At 35.7% G+C, this 23,466-nt stretch overlaps 1 protein-coding gene and 1 long non-coding RNA gene across 2 annotated transcripts; one reads left to right on the forward strand and one right to left on the reverse strand.

Moving 5' to 3' along the window:
* Positions 1-6: 6 nt before the first annotated feature.
* LOC138900691 (uncharacterized) lies at positions 7-9,152 on the forward strand. Its single transcript, XR_011411838.1, has 2 exons — positions 7-2,157; positions 3,921-9,152. It is a non-coding gene; the product is annotated as an uncharacterized lncRNA (long non-coding RNA).
* Positions 9,153-21,145: 11,993 nt separating this feature from the next.
* LOC117276381 (uncharacterized) lies at positions 21,146-21,742 on the reverse strand. The gene has a single exon (XM_033655721.1). It carries the CDS (start codon positions 21,740-21,742, stop codon positions 21,146-21,148), a length of 597 nt encoding a protein of 198 aa, XP_033511612.1.
* Between the last annotated feature and the right edge of the window lie 1,724 nt (positions 21,743-23,466).

Below are 23,466 nucleotides of genomic sequence, written 5' to 3' on the forward strand. Positions count from 1 at the left end.
TCCATGTTTAGTTTGAAATACAATCAATCTGTTCCTACGTTCACGCTTAAGAAAATATAGGCTCTTGCCAACATTGCTCTATATTTAAAGTAGTCCTCTCATGAGTCTCTTTTTTGGGTTCAAATTGGTGTTTGCGGAATTGTTGTTGGTGACCCATGTATTAGTGCCACTAGCAACATATGTTCCTTTGGATTGTTTCTTGACTATGTAATATTGTTAAAGAGCAATTACCTTCGTAATCCCTTTGGTATACTTTGTCCTAGAGTTTGTGTCATATTAATTTTTTTTAAGATAGTAATCAAATATATAAAATAATTTTCTTTTTATGAAGTACATGTATTGATTCAACATGTTTGTAATATCTTTGAGATGCTCAAATAAGGATTCTGAAGTGTTCAACTTTTTGATTGGCGGTTTCTACTTTCACATTCTGTTTTTTAAGAATGTTCTTAGTGTTTTGAATTTTAAAAAAAAACTTTATCTTCCATGAAAATATATTTTCTTTTTTTCTTTAGGTCAAATTTTAGGAGTTGAAAATAATATGATTTGATAGAAACTAGGAGTCCACCAAACAATATAGAGAACTAGTTCTCTATCTGTTCTCATAGTAAATAGATAGAAAGTAAAAAACACACGATATTAATGTGAAAAACTCCTTGCTCAAGGGATTAAAAATCATGGCCTACCCTAGTAGGATTTTAACTCCACTAAACAGAGCAACTTGAGATTACAACCTATTGCAATCTAGAAATTAAACTCTTAATCACTCACCATTTTATAATAACTCTATTGCAAGCTCTTTGTAACAATTTTATTACAAACCAAACATACTTTGACTAAATGTAGTCTATAAAACCAAAACCATAATGGTTGAATATTGTCCTACAAATGTACTTCTCAAAAGTGGTGTAAGATTACAAGTAATGAACAAAAGACATAGACACAACAAACTTAAGGACTTAAGACATCTTTAGTGTTTGGATCTGGTCCTTGTATTTATAGCAACTTTGTTCTTGAATGCACCTGGAGAACACTGGCGGCTAGTGTAACATCCCGGAAAATTTAGAAGTATTTAAGTGCTATTAAGAAAGTCAATGTTCGCAAATTATATTATTTTGTATGTAGACAAGGACTATTATATGAATGATATCAATTGATCATGATAATATATGTATGAGGTGCATTAAGAATGGTTTATGGTCTAAGAAGGGACCCAAGGCTAAGTCAAGTTGAAAATTTTATGATGGGATAAAGTTTCAAGTGAGTTCGCACAAGACCTAAATTCAAACTATCATACCTCTCATGCTATGAAGAGTTATATGGTTAATTACCTATCCAATTAAAGCTCTTTGAGTCTAGTTTCCAACTCTTTAAATCGTTCGTGATTTGGACATTCCTATAAGAAGTTAGGACCAAATTACCAAAGGCTGAAAAAATACGATTCTGCGATCGCAGAACCATTATACGATCGCAGAAGTAGTTATGCGACCGCAAAATGATTGCAGACCTGTCCAGTGAAGCCCATTTCTGGGCATAGATTTTGGGGTGTATTTTGCGACCCGCATACCCATTCTGCGGTCCATTATGCGACCGTAGACCTGCTTTCGGAGGGTTAATTTTTCTATTTTCATAACCCGACCCCATTTTGATAAATAGCCTTTGAGGCTTATTTTGGGGTGTTTTTCTGAGGGTTTTAGAGAGAGGTGAGAGCATTTTAGAGAGAGAAGGAGAGAACCTAACATTATAATCATCCAATCTTGCACCAATCTTCAAGAATCAAGGAAGCTAATCACAAGATCTTCATCTAAGAGGTAAGGTTCTATATCCTAGTTTCCACTTTCGAATTTGGGTAAAAGATTGTTGATTACGAGTATGATTCTTGGGTATAAGAGAATTATTTATACATGCTTGTACTAATATGGTCTGTGGGAAGATTGTTGAGCTCAAATAAGTAAAGATTGGGTTGTGGAGAGAAGGAAATCTTGTAGAAGAACCTTGTAGTTATATTTGCACGCCTACTGTTTGATAAAATGCTCAAATGAGCCGAGATCATGAATATCTTCCTAATAATGGTTCAATTTTGTTATTTCTCAAAATAGATTGGGATTGCTAGAATTTCCGAAACGTTGTAGTAATTTAAGGAAAGCTCAAAGCAAGGTATGTTGGCTAAACTTTCTCTCTTAGAATAGATATTCATAATGTTTTCGTAAGACCAAGTATGATTGGCTCAAGATTCCTAACTTTTATATTTCGGGTTATTCCCTATAAATTTATTTATTTCGAATGAGCCTTATGTCGAAAGATAGATGTTCAAAGTATGATTTGCATATTAAAATATTGTGGCTTAAAGTCGTGTTTTAAATAAGAACTAGTATGCCAATTAGGTGAGAAAATCTCAATATTCTTAAGACTCGAAATTACTCATATGTGTACCTAAAGTCTGGATTGGAAATGTATTATTGTTGATAACTTATAAAGGTAGTTGAAAATGAAATAAGTGAATTGAGATATAAAGTGTGGCCAATGTGCAAGAGTGAAAGTTATACTTGTGGCCAATGGTGCCAATGAAATGAAATGATGTGAGAAAGGTTATGAAATGAGCCTCGACTAAAATATTTTAAAATGACTTCGAAAATAGAATTGCCTAATAGCTTTGGTACTCAAGTCATGCCATAAGTGGCTGTTTTAGCAAATACTATGCTTTGTGAGTATTTCCAATGTGTTTTGCGCTCTTACATATTCGTGAGTTGAAATTGTGTATTATCCTTTTGGGGAAAAGTATTTCAAGAATAAATGGTGTGTTACTTGTTGATGATTTTAACTTGCGCATCAATTGCCAATTATATTACTCCATTTCTGGGAAAGAAATCTATTGTGCTTAAATTATTCATTTCTAATGAACTTAAAGTTGTGATTTTCGGAATATTATATGTATGTTGATATTTATGATGATGATACATGAGAGGGAAGAAATAAAAGTGTGGAATATCAAATATGGCCACCGTGCCTTGAATAAAGAATCTTGTGAATGGCCAAAAGAGCCAAAGAAATATTGTCGTTGTGAATTCCTAAAAATACTAGTGGAGATTTATACAATGTGAAAGATGATGAGGTAAATATATTTGCACCTATGTTATTTTAGTGAATTATTCTCCTTATTTAGGATGAGATTGATGTGATAAAAATATTTCTCTTAATTGAAATTAAAATTTTGGTTGATGTCTTCAAATAAGATAGCATAGCAGATCGGGTCGTGATCGGACTTCGTACTAAATTTATGGTGGTAGTGGTATTGATAGTAATTGTGGTTGATTCTCTAATGAGATAGCCCAGCCGATCGGCCGATCGGGTCGTGATCGGACTCCGTGCTAAACTTACGGTGGTATTGGTAATGATAGTAATTACGGTTGATGTCTCTAATGAGATGGCCTAGCCGGTCGGGTCGTGATCGGACTCCGTACTAAATTTACGGTGGTATTGGTATTGATAGTAATTATGGTTGATTCTCTAATGAGATAGCCTAGTCGATCGGGTCGTGATCGGACTCCGTACTAAATTTACGGTGGTATTGGTATAGATAGTTATTGTGGTTGATTCTCTAATGAGATAGCCTAGCCGATCGGGTCGTGATCGGACTCCGTGCTAAAAGTACGGTGGCATTGGTTTTATGAACACTGGTATTGTGAACATTGGTATTGTGAACAATGGTATATCGGTGCTAATAATCTCCCAACCAAAAATTATATATGAAGTTCGTATTTAAAAAAATTATTATGTTTTAACTGGACATTTGGATATTGTGGATTTTAACTTGCTGTTTCTATGTGTTGCCTTTTCTTATATGAGCATTCTATTTTGAAAGAGGATTTTTAGCTATACATACTAGTGCTATTCAATAGTACTAACGTCTCTTTTGCTAGCGGCGCTGTATCTTTCATGGATGTAGGTGGTTCTACAGCAGGTGTCATTGATCAGTGATAGCAGTATACTCTTTTCAGCTGATTTGGTGAGCTCAACTTTATTTTGGGGTCTTGTATTTGTTTCTCATGTACTGTGTTTTGAGGTATAGCCGGGGCCTTATTGCCGGCATTTCTATATTACTCTTTTATTGTACTTAGAGGCTCTGTAGACAGGTTGTGGGTTGTGGTTGATGTTGGGAACTGAACTAGATATGTTGGTATTTGGAAATCATATTTTTCATTAATTCTATAAACTCGTAATATTTTGAAAATTATGAAAGAAGCTGCAGAATGAAAAAGAAAGTTGTTAATGAAATCTTTTCAGTGTTTGATTAATGGAGTACATCTCCTATTATTTCATGAATGAATTTGGGTAGAATGAAATCTAACAGGCTTGCTCAGCCGGGTTTACTCAGTTAAGCGCCAATCGCGCTCCCCGAGTTTGGGGCGTGACAAACTTGGTATCAGAGCCTAAGGTTTTAAAGTGTTCTAGGATGTCTCGGAGCCGTATCTAGTAGAGTCCTTCTTATCGATGTGTTGTCGACCACATCTATAATGAGGAGGCTACTTGGACATTTAGGAATTTCACATTTCTTTGATATTCATGTTCGTGCGATAGAGCTCAAGGTAGGAAGCTAAATTCTTCGTTATATCTTATTTTTCATATGAGTAACCCACGGGTTCAAGGCAGCGATGAGGTATTGAAAGAACTAGTTGCTAAGGGAAGTGTCCTTGTCCCTATTAATGTTATCGTGCCACCGGATCATGTGGTAAGAGCACCTAAGAAACGAAAGAGGGTTGTTTGTACCAATAAGCTGGAATGTTTGATTTGTAAGAAATACCATTTGGGGATGTGTTGAAAGACTCTTGAAATATGTTATGGTTGTGGAAAGAGGGGGCACAAGAAGAACAAATGTCCTAGGTTGGGTACACCTAGCCATGTTTGCCCGATATGCAGGCGGGAACAGTTTTTTGTCATATTGTAAGTATGCTCAGGAGCGTGTTAGGGGTGGGAGGATTGGGGAATTCCAAAGACCCATAGAGCAAAATGTTACAAAGATTGTTACTCCCGCCGTGAATGCCTGAAGGAAAGATAAGAGGGATTCTTATGAATTATGCAAAAAGGGTAAATATTAGGTCGGTGGGGTGAGTCAGTTTAACGGGCCTAATCCTCATTGTTTGAAGTGTATGAGATGTCATTTGAGTGTATGTCACTATGGTAATAATATATGTTTTGGATGTAGAGTAGAGGGACATTAATTAAGGTACTGCCCTGTCAATCTAAAGTCATCAAGTAAGTCACTCCTTAGTACATCATTATGAACACCGCATTATTTTCTATGTATATCCATATTGAAGAAGCCTACATAAATATGATCTTAACCAAAATATTGAATCACAAAATATTGCATGTATCTACTCTTTGAACAAGACACATTATTCGTGAATCCACTCTATCACAAATTCTCTTATTTATAACCTCTTGTGGAATTGAGATCTATAATTATGTCTTTAAATTGAGTTATAACTCTAGGATTAATACTTCCCACTTGCTTTCCTAACTTCTCAACAAGGGAATGTATCTGATGAATTTCTTACAAAACCTTTTGATTCAAATGGATAACATCTGCTCACTTGTGCTTATGCATGCACAGTCATAAAGTTCACCTATGTGGTATCAAATCCAATGCATAGTGGCCTAGTGTTGAGGTCCTTCTTGAGCCACTCTTTTTATCTCCGGTGTATGTGGCTCCTATGGTTGGAACATTTACTTTACTCCTTTATGAATAATATCATGAATCCTTTTCATTGTCAAGTAACATGAGAGCATATCTCAACACCTATTATATGTGTGCGTGTTAATTGAAATGGTCACTTATTTGTATAAAGTTTCTCGGGAATTTGAGGTTTTCGTGAATTTGTCACAAGAAGATGTTTTTGTTCACCCATCTCAGTATGACTTTCATATCCACCTAGATGATGTCCCAGTGTGTAACTCACTTTGCTCCTAGAATTGAAGTTACCCATGAAGTGGGCTGGTATTGTAGTTGGAGAATTATTATGGGAGGAACATGTCTTGCTCATAGCAAAGTGTACATTCTCTCTAACCAATACATGATTTTATCCAAACATAAGATGTCCTGTCTACATGATTTCACTTGTGTGTGGTTGAAAGTTAAACAGCCTTATGATGAGCATATTGATTTGAAAGACAAAATTTATCGTATCTCTAGTCCTCTCATATAGGATCAGCTATTGGTAAAGGTTAAGTTGTCAAAATGATAATAATCTCACAAATGATCAACTTTTTTTTCATTCTCATGGGTTTGTGGCATAAATTTCTTGTGTCAAATACAGTTAAGAGCGTAATAAAACTTTGTGTATCTTGAAACCCATATCACATTCATGGTGCTAGAATATTCTAATTTCGAGTTAAATTGATTTTTATTACATTCCAAGAGGCGACTAGTGTCACATAAGTGTTATCTCTCTTTGAGGCCTACCATTGCTAAATAAGGCACGAATGGAATGAAACAATTGTTGATGTCCTTTTCATGACTCATTTCTTTTAAATTTTAGAATCATGAATATTTTCCTTACGTTATCAATGCCTACTAGGCAACTCTAAGTCTCATTTGTCGTGATTAGCCATGTCAGCGCTATTGGTAGTAACCTTCATGTCTCTGAGAATATAACCTTCTGAAATGCTGTGCTCGGCACATTGATGGATTCTTGAATAATTTCAGCCCAATCTCGAACCTTGTTGTTCCTATTATAGTAAACCTATGGGAGGTTAAAGGTTCAAGCATGTCAAAGAAGAAACATCATCCCATGATCAAATATATTGGATAGAAAATTTTATGATCATATTCATGCTAGCACATATTAGAGTAATTGTTGGGGGTCGCAAAAGTTTTAGTTTGGGTGTTTGGTGTAGAGATTTAGAATTGAAAAAAGTGAACGGGTTATTCTAAAGATTTTCTCTATGAATATGTTATGTGAATTGCTAATAAAGGTAAAGTATGTGTAATCACAATAGGCCTTATGAAATCTTGAAGGAAATAGGCTAAACTATGAGTATGATATTTCCCTATTATTGTTCTCCGTGTACCTGGCGTTTCATGTGTCTATGTTTAAAAAGGTGATGTTAATGGATAATTGGATTATGAGGAGCAACTATTTGATATCCATGTTAGATAAGTCCGAAAGTTAAGATTGTCTCCGCCAAGTGCTATGGCTAAGTCTGTGAGTCCAGGAGATCACCTCGTAGGTCTAAAGGGTTGAGGAAAGGAAATATTCTCACTTGTTTGTAGAGCCAAATGGTCGTGGTTCAAAAACGTACCTTCTATGCATTATGGTTTAAATGTGTACATTTTTTCTGTAAAGATACCACTCTGGTTAATGTAATGCCCTAATGTTGAGATAGGTGTTGTTGATATATACTGTGATGCGTTGTTGAGTAATGGATATATTGTTAGGATTGATTTCTCGGATTCTCTGACAGGTGGATATGCCCAGTTATAGGGGAAATTCTGTCGAAATTTTTAAGAATTTTTAAAGATAGCCAAATCTTAAGGTCCATAAGTATGTTGAAATTTTGGAAATAATGTATAAGACTGAGGTAGTCATAAGTGCCTATGTATAACGGTTGGAGGTAAAATGATGGTAACTCTATTCTTATAAAGGACTTGTAAAACATTCGAGGATGAATGTTCTTAAGTAGGGGAGAATGTAACACCCCGAAAAATTTTGAAGTACTTAAGTGCTATTAAGAAAGTCGATGTGCGCAAATTATATTATTTTGTGTGTAGACAAGGACTATTATATGAATGATATTAATTTATCATGATAATATATATATATGAGGTGCATTAAGAATGGTTTATGGTCTAAGAAGGGCCCCAAGGCTAAGTCAAGTTGAAAATTTTATGATAGGATAAAGTTTCTAGTGAGTTCGCACAAGACCTAAATTCAAACAATCATACCTCTCATGATATGAAGATTTATATGGTTAATTACCTATACAATTAAAGCTCTTTGAGTCTAGTTTCCAACTCTTCAAACCGTTTGTGATTTGGACTTTCCTACAAGAAGTTATGATCAAATTACCAAAGCCTAGAAAAATACGATTCTGCGACCAATTCTGCGATCGCAGAACCATTATGCGATCGCAGAAGTAGTTATGCGATCGCAAAATGGTTGCAGACCAGTCCAGTGAAGCTCATTTATGGGCATCGATTTTGCGGTGCATTTTGCGACCCGCTACTCATTCTGCGGTCCATTATGCGACCGCATACCTGCTTTCAGAGGGTTAATTTTTCTATTTTCATAACCCGAACCTATTTTGAAAAATAGCCTTTGAGGCTTATTTTGGAGTATTTTTCTGAGGGTTTTAGAGAGAGGTGAGAACATTTTAGAGAGAGAAGGAGGGAACCTAACATTATAATCATCACAAGATCTTCTTAAATTTAGAACTTTAAAATTAATTAATTAAAATTTTTATTATTAAATCTTTCTTTATTTAAATTACGTAAAAATTCTAATATTTAGGATTCTAAAATCAGCTAAAGTTTAACTTACAAATAATTTCTTATTTCAATTTCATTTTGGTCCTGTACGCTAGGGTTTGTTTTCATGAAAGTCCTAATGCAAATAAGTGAAATAAGTTGTCATAATTAGCTATCATTGTGTTTGTGATATTTATGCGTTTGATGAACTCTTGGCGTTTGATGAACTCTTGAAAAAGCATCACGTGGAAGATCCAAAGAAAGCAAACTGATACATCGTCCATCTAAATGTTGATGAGTTAGAAAAATAATGTTATTGTGAGTATCAATAAGTATTTAACTTCATTTAACTTCCAATTTATAAATTATCTTAGCGTACTTTCAACTTGAAGATGGTAATTGTATAACTTGATTCACTCGGCATGAGTGCCAACTTCATGTAATTCCATGTTTAGTTTGAAATACAATCAATCTGTTCCTACGTTCACGCTTAAGAAAATATAGGCTCTTGCCAACATTGCTCTATATTTAAAGTACTCCTCTCATGAGTCTTTTTTTTGGGTTCAAATTGGTGTTTGCGGAATTGTTGTTCGTGACCCATGTATTAGTGCCACTAGCAACATATGTTCGTTTGGATTGTTTCTTGACTTTGTAATATTGTTAAAGAGCAATTACCTTCGTAATCCCTTTGGTATACTTTGTCCTAGAGTTTGTGTCATATTAATTTTTTTTAAGATAGTAATCAAATATATAAAATAATTTTCTTTTTATGAAGTACATGTATATTCAACATGTTTGTAATATCTTTGAGATGCTCAAATAAGGATTCTGAAGTGTTCAACTTTTTGATTGGCGGTTTCTACTTTCACATTCTGTTTTTTAAGAATGTTCTTAGTGTTTTGAATCTTAAAAAAAAACTTTATCTTCCATGAAAATATATTTTCTTTTTTATTTAGGTCAAATTTTAGGAGTTGAAAATAATATGATTTGATAGAAACTAGGAGTCCACCAAACAATATAGAGAACTATTCTCTATCTGTTCTCATAGTAAATAGATAGAAAGTAAAAAACACACGATATTTACGTGAAAAATTCCTTGTTCAAGGGATTAAAAATCACGGCCTACCCTAGTAGGATTTTAACTCCACTAAACAGAGCAACTTGAGATTACAACCTATTGCAATCTAGAAATTAAACTCTTAATCACTCACCCTTTTATTATAACTCTATTGCAAGCTCTTTGTAACAACTTTATTACAAATCAAACATACTTTGACTAACTGTAGTCTATAAAACCAAAACCATAATGGTTGAATATTGTCCTACAAATGTATCTCTCGAAAGTGGTGTAAGATTACAAGTAAAGAACAAAAGACATAGACACAACAAACTTAAGGACTTAAGACATCTTTAGTGTTTGGATCTGGTCCTTGTATTTATAGCAACTTTGTTCTTGAATGCACCTGGAGAACACTGGCGGCTAGTGTAACATCCCGGAAAGTTTAGAAGTACTTAAGTGCTATTAAGAAAGTCCATGTGCGCAAATTATATTATTTTGTATGTAGACAAGGACTATTATATGAATGATATCAATTGATCATGATAATATATGTATGAGATGCATTAAGAATGGTTTATGGTCTAAGAAGGGACCCAAGGCTAAGTCAAGTTGAAAATTTTATGATGGGATAAAGTTTCAAGTGAGTTCGCACAAGACCTAAATTCAAACGATCATACCTCTCATGATATGAAGAGTTATATTGTTAATTACCTATCCAATTAAAGCTCTTTGAGTCTAATTTCCAACTCTTCAAATCGTTCATGATTTGGACATTCCTACAAGAAGTTAGGACCAAATTACCAAAGGCTGAAAAAATACGATTCTGCGACCAATTCTGCGATCGCAGAACCATACCAATTCTGCGATCGCAGAAGTAGTTATGCGACCGCAAAATGATTGCAGACCTGTTCAGTGAAGCCCATTTCTGGGCATAGATTTTGCGGTGTATTTTGCGACCCGCATACCCATTCTGCGGTCCATTATGCGATCGCAGACCTGCTTTCGGAGGGTTAATTTTTCTATTTTCATAATCCGACCCCATTTTGATAAATAGCCTTTGAGGCTTATTTTGGGGTATTTTTCTGAGGGTTTTAGAGAGAGGTGAGAGCATTTTAGAGAGAGAAGGAGGGAACCTAACATTATAATCATCCAATCTTGCACCAATCTTCAAGAATCAAGGAAGCTAATTATAAGATCTTCATCTAAGAGGTAAGGTTCTATACCCTAGTTTCCACTTTCGAATTTGGGTAAAAGATGGTTGATTTGGAGTATGATTCTTGGGTATAAGAGTATTATTTATACATGCTTGTACTAATAAGGTTTGTGGAAAGATTGTTGAGCTCAAATAAGTAAAGATTGGGTTGTGGAGTGAAGGAAATCTCGTAGAAGAACCTTGTAGTTAGATTTGCTCACATAGTGTTTGATAAAATTCTCAAATGAGCTGAGAGTATGAATATCTTCCTAATAATGGTTCAATTTTATTATGTCTCAAAATAGATTGGGATTGCTAGAATTTTCGGAAAGTTGTAGTAATTTAAGGAAATCTCAAAGCAAGGTATGTTGACTAAACTTTCTCTCTTAGACCATAATATCCATAATATTTTCGTAAGACCAAGTATGATTGGCTCAAGATTCCTAACTTCTATATTCTGGGTTATTCCCTATAAACTTGTTTATTCCGAATGAGCCTTATGTCTAAAGATAGATGTTCAAAGCATGATTTGTATATTAAAATATTGTGGCTTTGAGTCGTGTTTTAATGGAGAACTAGTATACCAATTAGGTGAGAAAATCTCAATATTCTTAAGACTCGAAATTGCTCATATGTGTACCTAATATCTGGATTTGAAATATATTATTGTTGATAACTTATAAAAGTAGTTGGAAATGAAATAAGTGAATTGGGATATAAAGTGTGGCCAATGTGCAAGAATGAAAGTTATACTTGTGGCCAATGGTGCGAATGAAATGAAATGATGTGAGAAAGGTTATGAAATGAGCCTCGACTCAAATGTTTTAAAATAACTTCGAAAATAGAATTGCCTAAAAGCTTTCGTACTCAAGTCATGCCATAAGTGGCTGTTTTAACAAATACTATGCTTTGTGAGTATTTCTAATGTGTTTTGCATTCTTATATATTCATGAGTGGAAATTATGTATTATCCTTTTGGGAAAAAGTATTTCAAGAATAAATGGTGTGTTACTTGTTGATGATTTTAACTTTCGCATCAATTGCTGATTATATTACTCAATTTCTCGGAAAGAAATCTATTGTGCTTAATTTGTTCATTTCTAATGAACTTAAAGTTGTGCTTAATTTGTTCATTTCTAATGAACTTAAAGTTGTGATTTCCGGAATATTATATATATATTGATATTTATGATGATGATACATGAGAGGGAAGAAATAAAAGTGTGGAATATCAAATATGGCCACCGTGCCTTGAATAAATAATCTTGTGAATGGCCAAAAGAGCCAAAGAAATATTGTCGTTGTGAATGACTAAAAATTGGAGATTTATACAGTGTGAAAGATGATGAGGTAAATATATTTGCACCTATGTTATTTTTGTGAATTATTATCCTTATTTAGGATGAGATTGATGTGATAAAAATTTTTCTCTTAATTGAAATTAAGATTTTGGTTGATGTCTTCAAATAAGATAGCCTAGCCGATCGGGTCGTGATCGGACTCCGTACTTAATTTATGGTGGTATTGGTATTGATAGTAATTTTGGTTGATTCTCTAATGATATAGTCTAGTCGATCAGGTCGTGATCAGACTCCGTACTAAATTTACGGTGGTATTGGTATTGATAGTAATTGTGGTTGATTCTCTAATGAGATAGCCTAGCCGATCGGGTCGTGATCGGACTCCGTGCTAAAAGTACGGTGGCATTAGTTTTATGAACACTGGTATTGTGAACACTGGTATTGTGAACATTGGTATTATGAACAATGGTATATCAGTACTAATGATCTCCCAACCAAAAATTGTATATGAAGTTCGTATTTTAAAAATTATTATGTTTTAACTGGATATTTGGATATTGTGGATTTTGACTTGCTATTTCTATGTGTTGCCTTTTCTTATATGGGAATTCTATTTTGAAAGAGGATTTTTAGCTATACATACTAGTGCTATTCGACAGTACTAACGTCCCTTTTGCTAGGGGCGCTGCATCTTTAATGGATGCAGGTGGTTCTACAGTAGGTGTCATTGATCAGTGATAGCAGTAAACTCTTTTCAGCTGATTCGGTGAGCCCCACTTTATTTCGGGGTCATGTATTTGTTTCTCATGTACTATGTTTTGAGGTATAGCCGTGGCCTTGTTGCCGCCATTTCTATATTACTCTTCTATTGTACTTAGAGGCTCAATAGACAGGTTGTGGATTGTGGTTGATGTTGGGAACTGAACTAGATATAATGGTATTTGAAAATCATATTTTTTATTAATTCTATAAACTCATAATATTTTGGAAATTATGAAGGAAGTTGTGGAATGAAAAAGAAAGTTGTTAATGAAATCTCTTCAGTGTCTGATTAATGGAGTACATCTTCTATTATTTCATGAATGAGTTTGGGTAGAATGAAATCTAACAGGCTTGCTCAGTCGGGTTTACTCAGTTAAGCGCCAATCGCGCTCCCCGAGTTTGGGGCGTGACAAACTAGCACTTGAGAGAATGTGTTTTTCAGATTTTCAAGTGTTAGGTCAGACGTTGTACCTTGTTCTATATATATGAGAGAGCATGTGAGCATAGATAGGGACAATACATCTATTGGTTTGGCCTTTACAGCCGCTGTACTGTTGCCAGTTGGTACAGTGAGACAGTTTTTACAACTGTACAGTCAACTGTACGACGACTGAGTAACAGTCAACTGTACGACGACTGAGTAACTGATTACATCTGGTCTCTTATCTGGTTCCTTGAGAATATTTGGCCAAGCATCAAAACATGAAGAAATATATCGCAACAAGCCCAAAGGAACTGATCATATCTGGATCCTATCTGGTTCCTTGAGAACATTTGGCCAGGAATCAAAACATGAAGAAACATATAGAAAAATGCCCAACGGAACCGATCACATCTCGTTCCTATATGGTTCCTCGAGAAAGTTTGGTAAGTCATCAAAACCCACAATAGCATAACTTATCAATTTTCCTCTTTTTGATGACTTATCAATTTTCCTCTTTTTGATGATGACAAACCCAAAATTGATATTACCCCTAAGAACCAGATTCCCACATGTCCCCCCTATGGATCAGGCCTATAATCGACATGTTAACAACACTAAGTTCCTTCTACATAACAGACTTAACTGTTCACCCTTCGAAACAAACCTCTACCCCCCAGACTTAACTGTTCACCCTTCGAAACAAACCTCTACCCCCGTCACCCAATTCAACTTCCCTTTTTTGGTATCATTGAAAAGAAATATGGAATAAGCACAAAAATGGAATAAGCACAAGTAAAAAGAAGTTCAGCAACAGTAACTCATGTCACTTGTGTTCAACACAACATAAAAAAATAGAAAGAATACATGAGAAAAATATTACACAAAATAGAGAGTGATTGCCCTTAGAAGATAAAAGTTAAATAGAAGTACAACATTTTCAACAATACTACATATTGCAATTCAAACAACCAAAATGCCAAAGTCATTAAACAACAAGATCAAATGAGAACAGGAATTGGATGGGATTGAATAGGGGTTAAGATAGGAATCACTGGGCAAGAAAATGATTAAGGGGCTAAAGCCTTGAAGATCTTGTCCATTCTTTAATTTGCAATCTCGATGACCAATGATCATTTTCTCTTTTAGGTCCTCGACTTATTTCCTCAACCTTTCATTCTCAGCCTTCAACCGAGAGTTCTCCTCTACAAGGGATCACTGAAACCAGGTTCCGTGCTTTTCTGAGTAAGTTTGGACTTCAAGATGGCATTCTCAGCTTGTAGCCACTTAATCTCTAGAGTTGTCGTCTCTGGAGCCTCAATCAAATTAGAGATGGTTAAATTATTTCCCCCTCCTCCTTTCTTTAGCACACATTCACATTCTTCTAGGGTGCTCATAGTGAACATCTGCTTCCCAGTCCCCACAATTGCTTTTACCAATGAGACATGAAAGTGCTCAAAAACTCTTGTGAGGAAGAACCCATATGGAAGACCATGTTTGCCAACCCTAATATATGCCACTTTTATCATGTGCTCGATCATGAGTCCGGGAAAGCTGATGGTGTGTAGGAAGCTAGTGCCTCGATGAGGACCATGTTTGCGATGGAAGTAATAGACCTTCACTCATACCAAGACAACAACAAATTGTTTACCATTTCGAATATAAGCTAATACTATGCTTAAGTTCTTTCTTATACACCTTGAGCCCTGACAAAGTTTCCTTCCCTTTGACAATCAGCTTCTTGAACGCAGATGATGTAGTTCCCTCAACTGTTCCCAGCCCATCTGTTCGTACTCCATGGATTTTTTCTAGATTTTCTTCATCTAGGATGAACTCTTTCCAGTTGACATTTAAGCACAACGTATCCTCATCGATGACAAAAAGACTAGCATAGAAACTCTTTACCTCATCCTCATACACTTTGGGACTTGGGAGAGTAAAAAGATGACTCCACTTTTAAAACTCCACAAGTTCCACAAGTTCCTTCATACCTCTATGTTCAACAATCTCAGGGTCAAATACTCGACCCAACAACACCTTTTGATTTGAGAGTTGTCCTTCTCTCTAACTCTGACAACTCCATCTTTATCTTTTTGAAGAAATCGTGTTCCTCACTTATACCGACTTTTCTTTTTATGAGGGGTTGTTTCTCCCTTTATTCCTTCTAAACCTCCTCATTATCCTCTCCTGGAATCTCACTCTTAGGCACCTTACTCTTACCAACATTACTCTTCTTGGAAGTCTTTCTTACTAGAGGCAGTTTTTCCATCTCAGACTCCTCATCCTCAATATCCGCCATATCAGCTGGTGGCACTTCCTTCTCATCTACCAACCTACTCTTCACTAATCTTCTTCTTTTCTTAAAAGATCTATTCTCTTTACTTGCCTTTAATGCAATACCAAGTTTAGCCTTTTTCTATTGCCTTGTAGTTGGTGCTTTGTAGGAAACATGCTTCTTTCTTTGGCCACCAGTCTTTGCCACTGTAGTAGAGACTCGTGCCACTATAGAACTCAATACCACATTATCATCAAAATAATCATCATCATCACTATCATGAGAAGGATTAGTGGAACTAAGTTACTTCTCAAGATACTGAACTTCCAGAGGTACAAGAATGAGGGACATAAATTAAGAATTTTCAATGCTATCCAGGTTAGCCCTCGAGGAACCTAGTTTCTCATCCAAAGTGTGAGTAATCCTGAGTATAGAGGACTCAGACTCTCTCTAGGCGGGGGATCAGGCCCATCGGTTGGTTTTCTTATTTTGCGCTCATCCACCAGTTCCCGTGACTCACTAGTTCCCCCTAATTCATCAGTTCCCCCTGACCCTACGGTTCCCCCTGATTCACTTTCGAACTTCCACTTGCCCTTAAGGCTTGAACAAAACCAGCCACAATTTTAGTTTCTCTTTCAAGGATGTTTGATCTACCATGTTACCTTTCACTTAAATTACCTTCAAACTCTACAAACAGGTCTTGTACCCTTTTACCAGTAAGAAGGGAAGGAATATTACTTGATTTTATAGGGATATCTTGAACATCTCCCTCGACAGCCTCATTTCATTCTCTCCCAGAATCATGTTTGTTCCCAAAGCACCAGAAACAATTTGTTCCTCCATACCCACTTCCTCAGTTGCAACAGTTTGACTAGTTACCTCGACACCATCATCTTCCTCTCTAATTTCTTCTGTGTTTTGAATAAATCTAGACATGAACATTGTTTTCCCTCTTGCAACGGAGTCGGGCTTGTCAACAGAATAGATGTTGAGGGCGATGACACAAACATTTTAGGGGTTTGACTCTTCTGACTTTGAAGGGGACCAAAAATAGAGGGCTTTGTGGGAGTGATGCTAGGGTTTGACTCAGTAAAAATTGCGAATTTGGGGGGAGGGTGATTTGTTAGATTTATATTCTAATGGTGTTGGGCCTGTAGAAGGTGACACTATGATGGTGTATTCTGACAATTTTGGAGAAGGAGATCTTTGTTGAGATATTATAGATTTTTGGTAAGAAGGTACGATAAAGGAGAGTATTCTAAGAGGGAAAGAGAAAAGGTCTTTTAAGATTTGAGTATAAGTAAGGAGAGAGACAAAAAATTGGTTTAAAATAAGGTGGAAGGAACCGTTTGCAATTGGGTGTGAGAAAAGAATATGATTTTGAGGAACCAGGTTGGTTCAAAAAAGGTGTAATGTTTGGGACTTCAAAAATTAGGATAAAGGTAGAAATAAATTAATGATATGGTACTGCAGCAGTTTAAAAAACATATAACCATTGAAGAGACTACTAACTTGAGTCACAGGAACTAAGTTCCTTGACGGGTCTCAAAAATATGAGCAAAAACTTCTAGATGTGTAATGTCATTCTTACTTGTTTTGTCCTAAGACTACCATGTGTGTATACCTGTAACAGTATAGATTTGAGTTAGATGCCACCAAAAAATACTTTTAGCATTGTATTTTTCCTTATTAACATAGCCAGTCATTGAGGGAACTCATAAAAGGGAAGTAGTTGAGCTTGATCAAGCCCAACTTCAAACGATTTCTTTCAAAGTGTTCTCTGCTCAGCACATTGGTGAAGATATCTGTTACCTGATTCTCCGTCTTGTAAAACATCATACAATTTGGACCCTTTTCAATATTGTCCCTCAAGAAATGATGCCTCACACCAATGTACTTTGTCCTTTTGTGTTGCAGCGGGTTCTTTGCCTTATTAAGAGCACTCGTATTGTCACACAATAATGGCACACAATCACTGAATAAACCAAAATCCTCAAGTTGTTGCTTGGTCCGTAGCAGTTGAGCACAATAAGAGGTAGTAGCCATATACTCAGCTTCAGTAGTAGAAAGATCCATGGAGTTTTATTTCTTTGTACCCCATGAGATCAAGCATGACCCTAGAAAATATGTCATTCTAGATGTGCTCTTTCCATCTCCCAGATATCCAGCATAATCAGCATCAGCATATCCAACCATGTCAAAATTATCTCTTGAAGGATATAAGAGGACTAGGTCCTGCATTCCCTTGAGATACCTCAGAATTCTTTTGGAAGCCTTCAAGTGAGATTCTTTTAGGCTTGATTGGAAACTAGCACACAACACAACACTAAAGACAATATCAGGTCTGCTAGCAGTCAAGTACAGAAGATACCCAATGATACCTATCTACATAGTTTCATTGACAGGGGAACCAGGTTCGTCTATGTCTAATCGAGTAGCAGTGAAAATAGGTGTATCAATGGTCTTAGCAGTCTCTATCTCAAATCTTTTTAACAGCTCCTTGATGTACTTCTGTTGACTAATCATAGTACCTTTTGAGGTTTGCTTTACTTTCAATCCAAGGAAAGAATTTATCTCACCCATCATACTCATCTCAAATTCACTTCCCATGAGTTTTGCAAACTCCTTACAAAGGGAATCATTAGTTGCACCAAATATGATATCATCAATATAGACTTGTACAATTAATAAGTTCCTCCCTCTTTTCTTCAGAAATAGAGTATTGTCACTTTTCCCTCTAGTAAAGTCATTCTCAAGAAGAAACTTTTACAACCTTTCATACCATGCCCGAGGGGCTTGATTCAAACCATAATGAGTCTCGTCAAGATTGAAGACATGCTCAGAATGGTCATAACTTTCAAAACTAGGGGGTTTCTTGACAAATACTTCCTCCTTTAGATATCCATTTAGAAAGGCACTTTTGACATCTATTTGGAACAATTTGAATTCCATATGGGATTCAAAAGCAATAATAATGCTAATTTCTTCTATTCGAGCAATAGGAGCAAAAGTATTATCATTGTCGATCCCTTCTTCTTGGTTGTATCCCTGAACCACCGGCCTTGCTTTATTTATTATTGTTTTTCCAAATTCATCAATCTTGTTTCTAAACACCCACCTGGTTCCAATCATTATTCTATCTGAAGGTCTAGGTACCAGGTGCCACACTTTGTTTCTCTCGAACTGATGGAGCTCTTCTTGCAAAGCAGCTATCCATTCTGTATATTTCAATGCCTCCTTGATGTTTTTAGGCTCGATTTGAGACAGGAAGGCTTAGAATGCAAAGATGTTCCTTACCTTAGATCTAGTTTGAATACTAGAGTCTAAGAGAGTGATCACATTTTAAAGGGGATGAGAGCTCTTGTGCTTCCAGTTAGATATTTGAACTTCAGGATTTAAGGGACCAAGTTCCTCTATATTCGAACCACTATTGACATCAACACATGTATGACTTCCACTCCTTTGTCCTACTTCAGGAGTATCTGATATAATATCAGAAATCATGTTGTTCAGCTTCAGTTTAGGTATTAGAGGAACCAGGTTCCTCTGTGCCTTTTGGAGATTCTGCTGTATCTTCTTCATCACTTTGCTTGACTTGACTCATCAAATAAGTCTTTCCATTTGCAATATCTATAGCTTCACCAGGAACGTTTGAAAATTCCCCATCTTCATCTTCCCTGTTATGTGACCCTTTCTCGCTTGATTCATGGGATTCATCAAAGATCACATGCACACTTTCTTCTACACACTAGGTTCTTTTGTTGTAGACTTTGTATGCCTTGCTTTGAGAGGAGTAACCAAGAAAAAATCCTTCATCAGTTTTTGCATCAAATTTTTCCAAAGCTTCCTTACCATTGTTGAGAATGAAACATTTGCATCCAAAGGCTCTCAGGTAAGACAACTTGGGTTTTCTCCCATTGAGCAGTTCATAGGGATTCTTCTCATGCAGGGACCTAATAACGCACCTGTTAGTCAAGTATTAGGGTGTGTTGACTGCTTCAACCCAAAAATATTTAGGCACAACACTATCGATCAATATTGTTCTAGCCATAGCTTCAAGAGTCTTGTTTTTTCCTCTCTACAACATCATTTTGTTGAGGTGTTCTAGGAGCAGAAACATTGTGACTTATACCATTTTTAGCACAAAATTCATCGAACTTGGTATTGTCAAATTCAGTACCATGATCTGATCTAATACTCACAATATGATTTCCTAGTTTCACCTGAATCCTTTTCACAAATGCAACAAACATAGGAAGTGTTTCATCCTTGGTTCTTAGAAACAATGTCCAAGTAAATCTGGAATAGTTATCAACAATCACAAAGATGTACTTCTTTCCTCCTCTACTTGGAATCCCTACAGGTCCACAAATATCCATGTGAAGAAGATCAAGTCGCCTTGAGGTGCTCACTTCTTTCTTTTGGTTTAAAAGAAGACCTGACTTGCTTCCCTTTTACACAAACATCACACACCTTGTGATCCTTGAACTTGGTCTTTGGCAACCCATGAATCATGTCCTTCATAACCAGTTTCTTTAGAAAGGAAAAACTTGCATGTCCCAGTCGCATGTGCCATAACTCAGCATCATTATCGATGACACTTAGGCATGTTAAATTACCACCATTTAGTGAATTGAAGTCTGCAACATAGATGTTCTTGAACCTTTTGGCTATCAACACTACTTCACTAGATTTGAGATTAGTGATGGTGCAATATTGGGACAAGAACTTCACTTTATTTTCGTTGTCATAGATTTGAGACACACATAAAAGGTTATATTTCAAGACATTCACATAGTACACATTCTCAATTACACGGGAAAGTGTTTTGCCAAAAAACAAATATAGCATTTCTTTCCATTTTCAAAGGACACACTCCCACCTTCGAAGGCCTTGAGTGAGGAAATTATCCATTCTTCTAGTCATGTGCTTCGAGCAATCACTATCGATGTACCATTTTTAACTGCAGACAAAATCACTAATTAGATTTAGGAACCATAACCAGCTTGGGTCCCTTATAATGATAAAATAGGTGAATCAAACTTCTTTTTGCTCATGCAGGCAACACACATTTTCCTAACTATGGTCTTCTTTTCAACAAATTTTCTATTTTTCTGCTGAGACTAATTTTAGATTTACATGAATCCTTGTAATGGCCAGTCTGACCACAACGAGTGCATATCCAAGTATCAGTCACATTGATATACTTGCTATGTGGTTTTTAGGGTATTTTGGCCTTTTGAAACCCGATTCCTTGCCTACCTCCACCATTACTCTTGAACATAGAAGCAGTTACATCAGAGGACCAAGTCTAGTGGAGTGACTTATCAAGATCATGTTTAACCCTTCTTAGATCTTCCTGAAGTTGTCTATCTTTTCTAGCTCATTAGCAAGGCTTATTTTGATTTTCCTTAAGCTCGTTTTCAATTTCAAGTTGAGCCTCACTAGCCACTTATTTTTCTTTAGGGGTGTCCATCCATTGTTTCAAACTATCTTTTGGAATATTTGAGTGAGATACGCCATATCGGATTCATCACTACTCAAGTTATTGTTGGCAGCTTTGAGAATCGGGATCTTCTCCTTCTTCGGCTCTCTTCTTTTAAGATCGTTCTTTCTATTCATTTTATAGGTTTTGAGATTTTCAATTAGCTCATCAATAGTCAATTTCTACATGTCCTTGGCTTCAGTGATGGCATTAACCTTGCTTTCACAGGAACCTGGTAGAACACTGAGTATCTTTCGAACCAGCTTGTTGGTTTGAGTGATTTCTCTAAGAGAATGAAGATCATTGATTATGGAGGTGAAATGGGAATGCATCTCTTGAATAGACTCGTCCACCTTGAATTTAAAAAGCTCGTACTCAGTGGTAAGCATGTCTATTTTAGACTGATTTACCAGAGTGGTTCCCTCGTGGGCAGTTTGAAGAACTTCCCAGATTTTCTTGGCAGATTCACATGTCGAGACATGATTATACTTGTCTGGTCCAATACCACAGACAAGTATCTTTTTTGCCTCGAAGTTCTTCTCATTAAATTTCCAGTCTGCATTATTGTTTTCTTTTGTAGTTTGTGGAACAGTTCTTGTTCCTTCTCCAACAGTTTTCAAAAGGACAAAGGGACCATCACAAATCACGTCCCAAAGCTTAGAGTTTTTAGTTATAATATAGTCATGCATTCTAGTTTCCCCCCATTCATAATAGTTTCTATTGAATCTTGGAGGTCTTGTGGTTGATTGTCCTTCCTCGAGGTTTGGTGGAGTTGCCATGATGAAGATCCCTTCTAGGTGTTAACTATTTAGAAAGAACTTGCTCTGATACCAATTGTTAGAAACCAGGAGTCCACTAAACAGTATAGAGAACTAGGTTCTTTATATCTTCCCACAGTAAATAGATAGATAGTAAAAGACACACGATATTTACGTGAAAAACTTCTTGCTCAAGGAATTAAAAATGATGACCTACCCTAGTAGGATTCCAACTCCAATAAACTGAGCAACTTTAGATTGCAACCTATTGAAATCTAGGAATTAAACCTTTAATCCCTCACCCATTACAATAACTCTATTGCAAGCTCTTTGAAACAATTCTATTATAAAGCAAACACACTTTCACTAACTCTAGTCAATAAAACCAAAACAACAATTGTTGAATATTGTCCTACAAATATACTTCTCGAAAGTGGTGTAGGAATACAAGTAAAGAACAAAATATAAAGACACAACAAACTTAAGGACTTAAGACATCTTCAATTTTGGGATATAGTCCTTGTGTTTGTAGCATCTTTGTTCTTGAATGCACCTGGAGAACAATGGCGGCTAGCACTTGAGAGAATGTGTTTTTCAGATTTGCAAGTGTTAGATCAAACCTTTTATCATGTTCTATATATATGAGAGAGAATGTGAGAATAAATAGGGACAATACATCTTTTGGTTTGGCCTCTAACATCAGCAACTGTGCTGCTGCACTGCTGCCAGTTGGTACAGTGAGACAACTTTTACAACTGTAGAGTTGACTATACGACGACTGAGGAACTAATAACATCTGGTCCCTTATATGGTTCCTTGAGAACATTTGGCCATGCATCAAAACATGAAGAAACATATCGCAATAAGCCCAAAGGAATTGATCACTTTTGGTTCCTATCTGGTTCTTGAAGAAAGTTTAGCAAATCATCAAAACCCACAATAGCATAACTTATCGTGTTCCTTCTTAAAAAGTCGTCATCCTCTTTATCTACATTAGGAATTTTCGTATAAATTCTTTTTTACTTTGTCACAAATTATTTTTGCAATGATCTTATATCCGTCGAGATAAAAGAAAAGATGTTAAAGAATTTAATTAAAATTTAGGATTGAAGTAGCACTAATAGAATTCTTTTAAATACAAAACCACTTGAACAATAATACTGCAAAATTGAATGAATTGGTTTCCAATTCTAATTCTAATTCATTCTCTTGGAATAAATAAAATGTTCCTTCACATAATAATAAGTAAATAGTTTGAGTTAAGGTTACGAGGATTTCAGTGGAGTCATGTTTCTTCCATTATTGAGTTAGACAAATAAAATTAACATTAATTATTTTAGGAATTTACACTATTTTCTTTAACCTTTATTTATAACTCAAGATACATATGTTAATAATATTTATGTAATTTTTTATTTTTTTTACTCATGAACATAAGATACACATGCAACATGCGTACTATAGAGTAGTCTATTTAAAAAGAATGACATATTTATTTATTTAAAAATAGTTTATTTTAAAGTTCCTATTTTAACCTTAATGAGAAACTTTTATAACCAAACAGATGTTATGGCATGTATACAATCACAAGTATCAAATGTCTTATAGGCATATGTAACGATTCAACCGGTTATTTTGAGTATTTTAGCCTTGTTCCCCTATTTATTGCCTCCTCTATGTTATATTGTAGTTATGTGACTTTCCGGGGCGGTTGATTTGGTTTCGGGTGAGGTTCGGAGTGAATT

Source organism: Nicotiana tomentosiformis, chromosome 11 (genome assembly GCF_000390325.3).
Source record: "Nicotiana tomentosiformis chromosome 11, ASM39032v3, whole genome shotgun sequence".
Taxonomy (NCBI): Eukaryota; Viridiplantae; Streptophyta; class Magnoliopsida; order Solanales; family Solanaceae; genus Nicotiana; species Nicotiana tomentosiformis.

Excerpts from the sequence above, each read along its gene's own strand:
- LOC117276381 (XM_033655721.1), bottom strand. The coding sequence starts at position 21,742 with ATGGCAACTCCACCAAACCTCGAGGAAGGACAATCAACCACAAGACCT.